The sequence below is a fragment of the Marmota monax genome, unplaced genomic scaffold (genome assembly GCF_021218885.2).
Source record: "Marmota monax isolate L192 unplaced genomic scaffold, Marmota_monax_Labrador192_F-V1.1 WCK01_AAM20220418_F8-fsc00063, whole genome shotgun sequence".
In the NCBI taxonomy this organism is placed as follows: domain Eukaryota; kingdom Metazoa; phylum Chordata; class Mammalia; order Rodentia; family Sciuridae; genus Marmota; species Marmota monax.
Genome location: NW_026693726.1, coordinates 5,676,860 through 5,689,936, shown reverse-complemented (window position 1 = coordinate 5,689,936; position 13,077 = coordinate 5,676,860). Strand labels below are relative to the sequence as shown.

Sequence of the window (13,077 nt, the reverse complement as noted above, 5' to 3'; positions counted from 1 at the left end):
GCTACCAGATCCCATATATACCCCACTGTACCCCACTATACCCCGACCCTTACGGACATAACTCGAAGCAGCCAACCCCAAACAGCTTCCCAAGAAAACCCCATAAAGGATCTGGCCTCACCCCTACTTCCTCCTCCTGACCAAACCTGGTGCTCTCCCTGGGGCCCTTGCACGCCATGGCCTGGCCCTTCTCTTGACCTTTCAGTAGTGTTGACCTCTTCAGTCACCACTCAGGTATCTCTATAAATTAAAATCACCTGGGTATGACTACAGAACCACTTCCTTTAACTCCGCTCCATAAAAGTCCTTGATTCCCTTCTTTTAAAGTATTTAATTTTAACTAAAGTATTTAAAGTATGTAAAAATATTTCCCCTTAGGGCTAATCTTTTAAGCCGTCTGACACATCAAAAGGCTGGTGGGACTATCACCCCATACCACAAAAACCTTAAGAACATCCTCGTGGCCAGCACCTGTGTTTTAGAGCAGGTAAAAACTCCTGCCTGTTACTCAGGAGCATCAAACTATTTTTTAGCCAGGCCCTTTTGGCAAAACCAGTCTCTCAGGGTGTTCAACCTGGCCAACACAGGACCCACATTGCACTCCCTTCCTGCTTGTTTTTTATGAAACTAATTATGCCATGGGATATCCCCGATCCCAAGCCTCCACAAAAGTATTCCAAGTCCTTCCTGCACTTCAGAAGGCTCTGGTAAACAGTATCCCTGCTTAACTGGAGAAGAGCAGAAGGAACTAGATGGCACTGGTACATCACAGTCACCTCCCAGCTTAGTTGAGGGAGCCCTGAGCCACTTACCTACAGACAGGCGGGCAGAAAGGGCAGTAGTAGGGCCGAAATGCATCCTTAGTGGCTACTGGCCACAATACTTCCTGCTTATTTAAATCCAGCACTAGTGAGTATTTTCATGCATCTTTCTAAATGGATACTACTTGACGAGTAACGCCACCGCTATTTTGCACTGATTCTGAAAAAAGATCTTTGCGGGGGAGTGGAGGGGGGCAGGCCTGTTATCATTTACCTTGTGCCTCATAAGTTATATGTCCAAATGTAAAAGTTTGGCTTATCACAAGAAAACAAAATAAAAATAAAATAAATGAAATAAAAGTAAAACAGAAATGAAATAAAGAATAAGAAACAGAGAAAACATAAACAGAGCAGGCTATGAAAACTGGAGAAAGGAATTAGTCTGGCCCTAAGACTCTTCCTGAGCTTCAAATGTGACTGAGTTTCCTGGCCACCAAAGCAAAAAGTTCTATAATCATCATAATCACAAATACAGAAACTCTCTAATTTCTTCATGGAAAACAAAGCTTTTCCTAACTCTCTGCTCTAAAGCAATGGCTGTCACAGTGTAGTCCCTGGACCAACAGCATCAGTATCACCTGAAACCTGTTAAAATGCTAATTCTCAGGCCCCAGTCCCAACCCAGATCTCCTGAATCACAGACTGTGGACCGAGGCCAGCAACCTGGGTCTTAAGAAGCCTTTCTGGTAGGGCTAACGTAGGCTAAGTTTGAACCACTGTTATTAAGAGATGAAATTTTATATGAAAGACACTGAGCAATGATCCTTTGGTAGATATGGAGAATTCAAACATCAGCTTTCATTGAAAGCTGCAAACCTAAAACTGAAATGCAGTTCAGAAAAGACAATATGCAAGAAGGCTAAGATGATGTGGGGCGCAGGCTTGTGGCTTTTGGTGGTCCCACTTTGCTGAGTCAAAAATCAGCCTTCATACAGCCCATGATATACTTGTTCTAAAACACCCAGCAAAGGGACATGTGCACGGGTGCTTAATATTCTTGGGAAACTCAAATTCAGAATTTATTCCTTCTGCCTCTCTCAAATAGTTCCTGCCCCACATTATCTGAAACCCTAAGACCATCTTCAGTACCTCCCCTCTTCTGTCATTCCCTGGCCAGTTGTCACAACCTACAGAAATGACCTCTTTCACAGAGCACAGTGGCATGGCACATGCCTGTGATCCCAGCAACTCAGGAGGCTGAGGCCAAAGGACCACAAATTTGAGGCCAGCCTCAGTAACTTAGAGAAACCTTAAGCCACTTAACAAGACTCTGTCTCAAAATAAAAAAAAAAAAAAATTAAAGGGGCTGAGGATGTAACTAATGGTAGGATTTAATCCCCAGTACCACAAAAGAAAAATAAACAAACAACCTCTGGGGCTGCGGTTGTGGCTCAGTGGTAGAACACTTGCCTGGCATGTGTGAGGCCCTGGGTTCAATCCTCAGCACCATAAATAAATAAATAAATAAATAAATAATAAAATAAAGATCCATTTACAACTAAAAAAAATATTTTTTAAAAAAATGACTTTTTTCTTCCCTCCTCTCATTCAAGAATTCATTCATTAAATATTTATTGAATACTGGTTTTTGGTATCCTAGAGGGGGTCCTGGACCCAATGCCCTAGAGACACCAGGTGACAACTGTACATCATTGGTTATTGATGAGTGCTAAGGAGAAAAATAAAAGAGGGGAGGAGGTAAGAACCATTGAAAGGGAGGTTGAAGTTTTTTTTTTTTCTTTTAATAGGGTGGCTAAGGAAGTCCTCACTGAAAAGTCCTCTTTGAATAATATATCAAAGAAAGTAAAGGGCTATAGGGAAAACATTGCCAGCATAGGAGTGGCAGGTGCAAAGGCCCTGAGATACATACATGCCTGACACATTTGAGGACCAGCAATAAGTTCATCATGGTTGCAGCTAAGTAAACAAATTGACTGACAGGCGATGAGGCGGAAGAGATAATCAGTGTTAGGTCAGGTAGGTCCTGTAGGGAGGAGACTTTTCTATAAATGAGAGAGGAGACCCGGAAGCTCTGAGCAGTAGATCCCCCTTGCCACTGTGTGGAAATCCCCAGAAGTAGGCAGGGAAGGTACAGGAAGACCAGTACAGCAGGACTTTCCTACTCTTCTGGTCAAACCTCACTTGGGCTCTGTCCCAGCTTTCTTCAGGGGCCCCCTTCTTCCATTCTCCTCCTTTCCCCCCTCATCTACCTCATCTAACTCTTGGAGTGCTTCCAAATGCCTGCCCACACCTTTCCTTCCAAAAAGGAAACCATTCTAGCAGGACATGGTGGTTCACAACTGTCATCCCAACTACTTGGGAGGCTGAGGCAGGAGGATCGATGGGAGTCCAGGAATTTGAGGTCAGCCTGGGTTGCACAGCAAGATCCCAAAATAGAACAAGCAAAAATTCAATGGAAAGCTTAAACTGATAATCTCCACAATATGGCCTCACCTCCCCTTCCCAGCTCTATCCCCCAGTCCCTGCTACACATACTCAACACACCAAGTGCAATAAACTTATTCAGCATTTTCAAATACGCAGGCACAGTCCCCTTCTGTCCTTTTGTTCTCTCTGCCTGGAACCCGCTCTCTACAAGGGTCATCTGAAGCCCCTCCTGCTCCAGGTAACCTTTCCCGATTCCTCAGTTGGTCCTCCACACCGTGTGTCTATCCTTTTTATGGCCCTTAAAATATTTCCACCATTATCGTCCTGTCTCCCTCTGTGGACTCCAAGCTCTCTGAAGACAAACATGGCTCCCTCATTTTATAATGCCCATGGCATGGAGAATGGAACCCTCCAGAAGAACGACTACACTCTGAGTTTAGTGATGCTGACGTTATCCTGTAATGGAAAAAAATCTGTAACTTTCAATGATTTCTTTAATTTCAGTTCACGGCCTCAAACTATCTTATTTAGTTAAGCTATAAAAATATTGCACTCTAACACCGACAAAATTCTAGCAGAGAAGCACGATCTGTTATATTTTGTGCCAAATTAATAACACTAAGCAATTTGGCTTAAAAGATTTTTTTAAAAAAAGACAAAAAAGGAAAATTTTTCTTATGGTTCACTGTCACCAGAAGATTTCTATATAGAAAGATGCCCAGTTAAATTTGGAAGGCTTTAAAACACTGGACCTCAAACCACAGGAACACTGATCCACTTAAATATTTTAAGTGTTTATTTTTATTGGTAGGATTTTGATAGAATCAATGTTAATCTCTTTTTGGAAAGGTAATGCAGACACACTGAGAATTCGACTTCACCCTTTGTGGTGTATACACAGCCTTACTCCTGCATAATTTATAGTAAGAATCTGGAAACACTGAGTCAGATTTTCCCATCATCTGTCACGAAAATGTGGAAGCAGGAAGTGGAAAGTACAGGGTGTTTTCTTCCAGCATCTCAGCAAGAGAACTTCCAAAAAGGGAACCATCCTAGCAGGACATGGTGGTTCACGACTGTCATCCCAACTACTTGGGAGGCTGAGGCAGGAGAATCGATGGAGTCCAGGAATTTGAGGTCAGCCTGGGTTGCACAGCAAGATCCCAAAATAGAACAAGCAAAAAGACAAAGGCATCATTCTGTATAGCCCAAATAATTTTCTTCTTACAGAAGTGTATGTCACTAACCCAGCTATGGTTCCACATCCTCTTTAAAATAGTTTGAATTGATGTCCAAATATCACAAAAAAACATGAAGACCAAAAGAAGCTCTGTTCCAGAAACAGAAGGAAAAAGAGGATCTGAAACTCAAACTCAGATTGAACTCAAAATGAAACTTAGCAATCATTCTTTAATGTAAGATCTTCATTATGAATCTCAGCCATGTAATACAAATTATATCAATAGTGGAATAATCCCCAAGGATTTACTTTGTCCTTTTAAAAGTCAGATTCAATATTAGACTGTTACTTGAGGATGATATGCATTCCATACTCTAAAAGAAATCAATGTGTACAAGATAAACATGAATTAATTTTAAATAATGTAAATTGAATATTCCAAAATCGTCAGTATGTTTGAAGCATTGTTAGCAAAAGATTCTCAGCATAACCTCATTAAAGCAGTATTTCTTTCTAATGAGATAAAATGACTATTGAAGTTCCAGTCTAGATCTGATTAGAGAATCCAGCACAGACGGAAGTAATAAAATAGATCAGCTCTGAGTCCCAACCAGGAATTTTAGCCAAGAGGAATCTATCATCATAATCCAGGGTCAGGGTGAAAAGGAGAATTTACCAGAAATACTAACTAGAAACTGATTTTACAAACCAGAAAGCCATTACCGTTCAAAGACTTCTCTTATTCTCTCCTGTATCAGAAAATATCCTGAGCCATCAAATTCAGTGTAGAAAAGACTAGAACAAGAATCACTAGCAGGACAAGAAGCTGCCCCCCCCCCCAAAAAAAAAAAGCACCATACAGATTAAATTTCCAAAAATCACTTCTGAATTCTGTGAGGTCTTTTCACCATTGTTGACCCTGTGTATCTAAATATGGGTCCTGCAGAAACACGCTCCCAGACAAGGATTCAATGCCAAGTGATTGGTTGGGGAGGTTCAGGGAGCGCCAGGCAGGGAATGAGGTGGCCATGGTGCTTGAGAAGTGAGCAGCCTTGAAGGATATAAAAAACACCTCAAAATCGCCTCATCCAAGAGCTGAGTGTTTACTGCCATTTAGTTAAGACTTCCTTGTCTAAAGTGCATCCTCCAAAAGAGTTTCCACCCCATTGACACTTTTGATATCTGACATCAAATACCTTTTTTCCACAATCCATTCATATATTTTCACATTCGAGTCATCTACTCCTAAACTACAAAGCATACCATTTTATCTTACCTATGCCTTTATGTCTCCCTTGAGTCTACTTTATATTCTCAATAAATTAAGATTCTAGAGACATTTGTCATGTTTTAAATTCTTTAACATCAACTTTGTTATCAATTAAGTTGTTTAAACAAACAAACAAAAAAATGCCTGTGAGAGTAGCCATAATGGTCCATGATACATCCATGAAAAATCGTGGGCTGGTCTACACGGAAAGAGCTCAGACCCTACTAACATCCAGAGAATGCTTTATGTGATTAGAGTATAAGAGGACATTTTGGCAGTTCCAAAAGTACTGTCACAGAATGGAGAGGGAGAGGGCCAAATTAAAAATTAACCAGCAAGAAGCTTTCTCAATGAAATGTCACTTGACTTATTTTCAGCAAATAAACAGTCTTTTAAAAATGGTCCAATCTAACCATCATTCCTCTTGGCCTGCATGGACAGGTCTACAATAAATTAGTAACTTTGTTCTATGCCTGAAAGTTTCCTCTTCAGTCTTACTGAATACATAGTAAAAAGGAAATGATAGAAGCCTAGGTAAATTTTATCAATCTTACTAACATACACACTTGTTAAATATTATGCTTTATAAGTTATACAAAAAAATTAATTCAGAAAATAGGCCAAAATGAATGGAAGGGTAACATCATAGGTTTCTTGGATTAAAGGGACTCACTACCCTTCAACAGATACACTAAATACTGAGCAAAGATTGCCTGGTTAGTACCAATTTGAATTGATTAGGTTTTAGATTGGCTAATTTAACTTTTATTAACTCGTTATTTTAAAAGAAATAAAAATTAAAATAAAAAAACAAACAACAACAACAAAAAAAACCCAGATCAGTGATTTTTTCCATCACTGAAAATTTCTGGATGGTTTTTCACTGGGTTTGGAGGCCCAGCTATCCTTCTCCAAGGATTGGACATTTGACAGAGCCATTTTGGAATGAGAGTCCTTTTTAGTGCTGGATCTTATCCTTAGGTAAGAATCAGGCCACATTACCAAACTACCATTCCCCTGAAACAGACCATCTATTTCACAGTGCATTCAGTATTTTAAAAAGCAGACATCTCTACTTACGGTAAATGGTACATCTAAACATCTGTATCTTTATGAACTAAATCAGTGCTTCTCAAGCTATCTGAGAGAAAGAACCTTTCCATTATCACTATTTCCAATCTGTCATCTACAGATACTTTTGCAATATGCATTCATGATAAATTATTATAAAATTGATCTTTTAAAAATGCAACACATAAGCCCAACTGTTTAAGTATTATTAGATGCAACAGACGTAAAATTATCTTGCCAAATTTCTAAAAACATTTTGCATCTCTTTCTCTTCATTTCAATACTTAACTGGCCACAGGCCAGAAACAGATACTGTGGGCCGTACTGGGACCACACTTTGAGGAGCACTGATCTGAAATACCATGCATGTATTTATTCAAAAGATATACTTTACCTCTGACATTCTTTCCAAATCCCATTGAAGACACTTTTTTGTCCACTTGTTCACTATTGTTTGATTTCTCCTTCATAACATCATCATCGCTAGCAACATCAACAGAATATTTTTTCTTTTTCTTTTTCTTGTGCCGAGGTGGAAGCTTTTTTGGAAAAGTAAACATTGGGAATATCACAAGAAACATTGCAATGGCACAAAGGAGGAATCCACTCCACCTAAAAAATTGGGAAATGTGAATAGCATTTATGGGTTTTGCTTTATGAGAATAAGTTACCAAAGTAGAAGTTTGTGGTGATAAAAATTCTCCAGAAATTTTTCATTTACCTTCATCAATTGTAAAGCAATAAAAAAATTGGACAAACTGAAGAAATAAAGGGATTTTCCCTTTCTGTGGTATATGGGAACTCCACCCAATAATTACAATAGTATGATATAAATAAATACTATCATCAACAGCCTGGTTGGAATTTCACTCAATTTAAGTATTTTTGTGCAGCCATGTGTTAGTTCTGCCAACATTGTTAGTCCTGATAAAATGTGTATTTTAAAATAAAACACTAAATCATAAATTTAATAGAAAAATTATAGACACTCTATTGCATATTTTGTAGACCTTAGCAGAAAAGCATTAATAACTTGTTCTAAATGTATTTTTTGCCTGTTTGGTACTAGGAAGCGAACCCAGGGCCCTGTGCATGCTAAGTACTCACTCTAACACTGAACTACCCCCCCTCCCACAGCCCAAGACACAAGGGTATTTTAAATTGCTGATGGTATTCAAATATTTTCTGCAGTACTTAAGAATGTATTAAACCCCACTTAGCTGCTCCACATAACATTTAGCCAAGCATGAGGGCCACCAAATCATGTAGACTTGATCCTTTTCTTGAAGAACTTACAACTTAGGTATAAGCAAGCCAAAAATATAAGAATCTCCAAGATATGCAAGAATGCATACAATTTAGTGTTCATCATAAGATTTAGATTATGAATCCTATAAAAGTGCAGAGAGGGAAAATAAATGTGTGCCAGAAAATTTCCCAGGAGATATTGAACTTGAGCTACATAGAATTCCATCTAGAAATTCATCTGAAGTTGCCACATTGCAGAGAGTTCATGAGGCATTCCATGTATAAAACCCAAATTCTAGTCCTGTATTAGAACCAAGTGTTACCACCTGGGGTTTCTTACCTGCACAATTCCCCAAGGGACAATTTCTCAGTCCCCTCAGTCTTTCCTTAGCAAGCAAAAGTCCCTGGTCCTACCTAACAGGGTTGCCACCTCTAACCAGAATTCCTCCACTCTAAACTCTGCTCTTAAAGCTTCCAAGTTTATAAATTCTCAGACCTTGTCCTCTGTTTTAACATGTACCTATCAAAATGCAAGCAGGATTCTAAGCACTAATGATGTGTTCAATCCAGTAAAAATACAGATTAATTGCAAGGTGAAACTCATCTTTTAAAGAAGTTTCTATTAAAGAGCTATTATCAGTTGGCAAAGGTCATTAGTTGGGAGAATGCTAGAATCTGTTATTAATCCAGTGTATTAGTTTCAAATTTAAAAGTATATCAAGCCAGGTGCAGTGGCACAAGCCTGTAATCCCAGCAACTCAGGAGACTGAGGCAGAAGGATAACAAGTTCAAAGCCAGCCTTAGCAATGGTGAAGCATTGAGCAACACAGTGAGACTCTGTCTCTAAATAAAATACAAAATAGGGCTGGGGATGTGGCTCAGTGGTTGAGTGCCCCTGAGTTCAATCCCCAATACCCACCCCCAAAATCAAATAAAAATTTTAAGATGATCAGAAAAAGGTTTAATTTTGAGAAGATGGCTCAGAACTGACTTCTAGCAATCTCAATTACTCAGAATATTATCACCAACCTAGTGCCTGACACAGATTAGTTACTCAAAAAATTGTTAAATAACTATATTGAAAGAGAGAGGTTTTTTAAAAAAAGAAGGTCATTTGTCTTAAGGGAACATAGCTATGACAACATCTGGCCTCTGAACACTTGGCCACTTAGAGGCCCTTGCCAACCAGCACCTCACCTTTTACATTTACCCTTCTGGAATCTGTCTCCACAAACTCCACATTGAAGTTCCCTAAACCCCTTTGATCACTAGGCCTCTCAAGGTCTCTACACGAGATGGCAGGCAGAGGAGCAGAGGCCACAGTTTATGAGCTTTGGTTTCAGACAGACCTGGGTTTCCATTTTTATCAATTACTAACTATGAAATCTTGGGGAAATTTCTTTGCTTTTCTCAGGGCCTTATGCATGCTAAGCTCTAGGGTAATAAGTGGTTTGGGGAGTCCTAAAATTTAAATAGAGGTATATTTAAATAAGGTATATGATGGAACTAACAAAATGCCTGCTTCCAGAGCTAGGGTTGTGGCTCAGTGGTAGAGCACTTGCCTAGAACGTGTGAGGCACTAGGTTCAATTCTCAGCACCATATATAAATAAATGAATAAAATAAAAGTCCATCAACAACTAAATATATATATTTATATATTTAATGCCTCCTTCCAAACCAGCAACCAATTCATGGTGGCTAGTTTGGTTTGGTTTTGTATTCATGTGGATCTGTACTCAGTCTTACTGCCCACTCCCTCCCAGTCATTGATCTAAAAATACATGCAAACAGTGAAGCTTCACTCTGAATAGCCCAAACTGAGAGCATATAACAGAAGGGGAAGAATCATAGCAAACAAATAAAAATGACATAAAAGTCTGAGGTCATACTGAAGCAGAGCAAACCAGCCCACATTCTTCAACAGTCTCCAGAAACATCAGTATGACACATGATATAATGATGGACACTAACGACATCACTAAAGAGGACACTGAGAAAAGTTGAGTAGGACAAGATAGTGTGTGTCATATATATGGGAACGTCACATCAATAATAGCTGATATTGAAAGGCCAGGGTGTCTAAATCCCTTTCATAAAGCATTACACAGTCCATTCACTAACGGGAGTCACCAGTGGATTGGCTGAAAGCTCTGCCCTAGAATCAGTTTCTTATCCCAACACTCTCTAATTCTGAAGTTAGAACAAATAATTCAAATCTGTGAGCATCCATTTTGTCACCTGCAAAATGGGCATAATATTAGTGACTACATATATTTGCTAAGCGCTTGGTATAATGCTTGATACACAGTAAATACCCAATAAATATCAGTATTATTCCTTCATTCACTCCTTCCCTCACTCTTTCTTTTAAATATTTTATTATTAGTTGTTGGTGGATCTTTACTTATTTTTATATATTTATTAAAAACCTATTGTTGCTGCTAAGCATTGTGCCAAACAACTACGACTTTATTCAAAATAGAAGTCTGTTTCAAACAGGATTACACAACTTAAAAAATTCAAATTCATTTTCAAGTAGATCCTTATTATATAGTTCTAAGTTGATAATCTTTATCATTTTTTAAATATTTATTTTTTAGTTATATGTGGGCACAATATCTTTATTTATGCGGCGCTAAGGATTCAACCCAGTGCCTCCACATGCTAGGCGAGAGCTCTACCTCTGAGCCACAACCCCAGCAATCTTTATCATTTACATAACTAATATTGAGCCACTGAAATGATATAATTGCTTGAAAATTGATTTAAGGACTGAATATCTAGCACATATGGGGTGCCCAGGGCAGGAACCATTAAGAGCCCTCCATGTACAAACTCATTTGTTCCTCACAACCCTATGAAGTAGGTACTGTAACTATCTCCTTTTATGAATTAAAAAAAAATGAGGCACAAAGAAGTAACTTCCTCAAGATGACATAGCTTCGCCTCATTCAAAGTTGAAGTTCTCCTCCTGAATCCTGGACATATTTGGCAGGACAGTTAAGGTCCCTCAAGTGCACACAGGATTTCAATCCAGGCGAGTACGCCTTTCAGATCTTCAAGTCACTCCAATCTGCTCCCTCTGGACTAAACGTCTCCTAGAAAACTTTTAATTGACAGCATAAAGCACTAGTATGACTGAAGCCCCTGCTGTCCCTCCTTCTGCCCCTGAGTTGGTGGTCCTCGTCTTTCCCTCTCACTGTTTCCTTATCACCAAGCCCTTCTCAGGACATCTAAATAGAACACAGATTATACATTGGATATTCATATGTATATTTTAACAATCTAGTTTTATAACAATAAAAAAAATCCCTACTCTGATTTATTTCACAACTGCAAAGAAAACAGCCAAAATCAAAATTTTCACTTTCAGTCAAAAACTTAAAAGCCCTGTGTGATGTTCCTTTCAATGTCAGGGGAACTCCTCTCTCTATGATTTGAAACATTCTAGCAGGCCAAGTTTGTCTGTATCTTAGCACTTGCAGTTTCATTGAGGATTACTAGTGAAATTAGAAGCAGCATAGAAATTGATATTTGTTAACTTCTTTGAAAATAGTGGTAAACATTATTCCCACCAATCTCAGAGTTATGAGCTATTATTCTATAATGAAACAGAGAGAGAAAAAGTATACAACTCTTTTGAAAGTAATTTGTTGACAGATAATTTCTAATAATGCAGTATTCTCTTTGCCATAAAATAAAAATTTCTTATCGATGTGTACCGATTTCTAACCCATGTGAAATAAATTCAGGACACCAATATTTTCAGTCAGTGCTTTTGTAATTACAAAGAAATAACTGATTATGTCCAAATGAAGGACTGTGAAGAACTCAAACATAACCCTGGTCATTTAGATAAATCACAGAACACTCAAAGTTGAAGCTCTCCTCCTGAGCAGGACAGAAGAAGGTCCACCTGGTGAGAAAACAGCTAAATCTCCAGGATATATAAGGAAACCAAATACCACCAAAGAGAAAAGATTTGATGAGCACAGAAGCAAGACTGAAATTCTGGGCAGTGGGGAAGGGTTATAAAACAAAAATATAAATACAATGAGGAAGCACAGAAGACGTCATTTTTCAAAGGCACAGAAAAGATAATGAAAGATACAACTAAACAGTAAAGTCCCTTCCCAGCCACAGCAGCCCTGCTCGTACACTCTGCTGTAAAGGAAACAGCCCAATCCTGGAGAATGCAGGAGAATGTCACTGAAGTGTCTGTATTAGTTTCCTGTTGCTGCTATAACAAGTTACCACACACTTAGTGGATCGAAAAACCCAGGTGGATTATCTCATGGTTCTGGAGGTCAGAAGTCTATAGGGGCATTGGTAGGATTTTATTCCTTCTAAAGGTTCTAGCTAAAGAAGAACCTATTTACTTACCCTTCTAGCTTCTGGAATCTACCTGCTTTCTTTGGCTCACAAAACCTTTCTCAATCCAAAGTACATCACTTCAACCTCTACTTCAGTCATCTTCTCTCCTTCTCTGACTTTGCTCCTATTGCCTCCCTCTTTCCTTTAATTAATAATGGGCACACCCAGAACACTGAAAATAATCTCCTCATTTTAAGATTCTGAACTTGATCACCTTGACAAGGTACCTTCTGCCACATAATGTAATATATTCACCGTTCTGGGGATTAGGAAATGGCTTTCTTTGGGGAGTTATCATTCTGTCTACCATCTACTGTCAGGTGACTTAGGCTATATTTTTCATCTCTTCAGTAGGGAAATTTAAATACAAGAGTTTTTATGACTAAATCATTAGTAAAAAGTGAAATACAAAATTTAGAAAACAATCTTACCAGTTTCCAATGAAACGAGGGTCATTCTGGTCAAGGTGAACAGGATTTCTGGGATCAACATAAAAACCAATAAGAAGTCCACCTAATAAATATCCCACTGCAGGGCCAAGTGCTCCCATGACATACATGATGGCTGAGAAGACAGAAAGGGAAATAAGAAATATAGCAACATTTCATTGAAGTGCTAAAAGTTCTCTGATGTCCAAAATATACTGCAGATACATCACAGTTAAATCCAGTGAACAACTTCCAAAATGTCTACATTGACATTAGGGTTTCAAACTGTGTGCTT

General features: G+C 38.6%; 1 protein-coding gene across 2 annotated transcripts in view; it reads right to left on the bottom strand.

The window, feature by feature from the left end:
• The window catches only part of Slco5a1 (solute carrier organic anion transporter family member 5A1), a 144,723-nt gene that overhangs the window by 71,260 nt on the left and 60,386 nt on the right, over positions 1 to 13,077 (bottom strand). For both annotated transcript variants that reach the window (XM_046460586.2, XM_046460587.2), the window contains exons 3-4: positions 12,786 to 12,918; positions 7,125 to 7,342 (exon numbers count right to left, since the gene is read on the bottom strand). In XM_046460586.2, the coding sequence (XP_046316542.1) occupies positions 7,125 to 7,342; positions 12,786 to 12,918 (351 nt within the window). The remainder of the gene's footprint in view (positions 1 to 7,124; positions 7,343 to 12,785; positions 12,919 to 13,077) is intronic.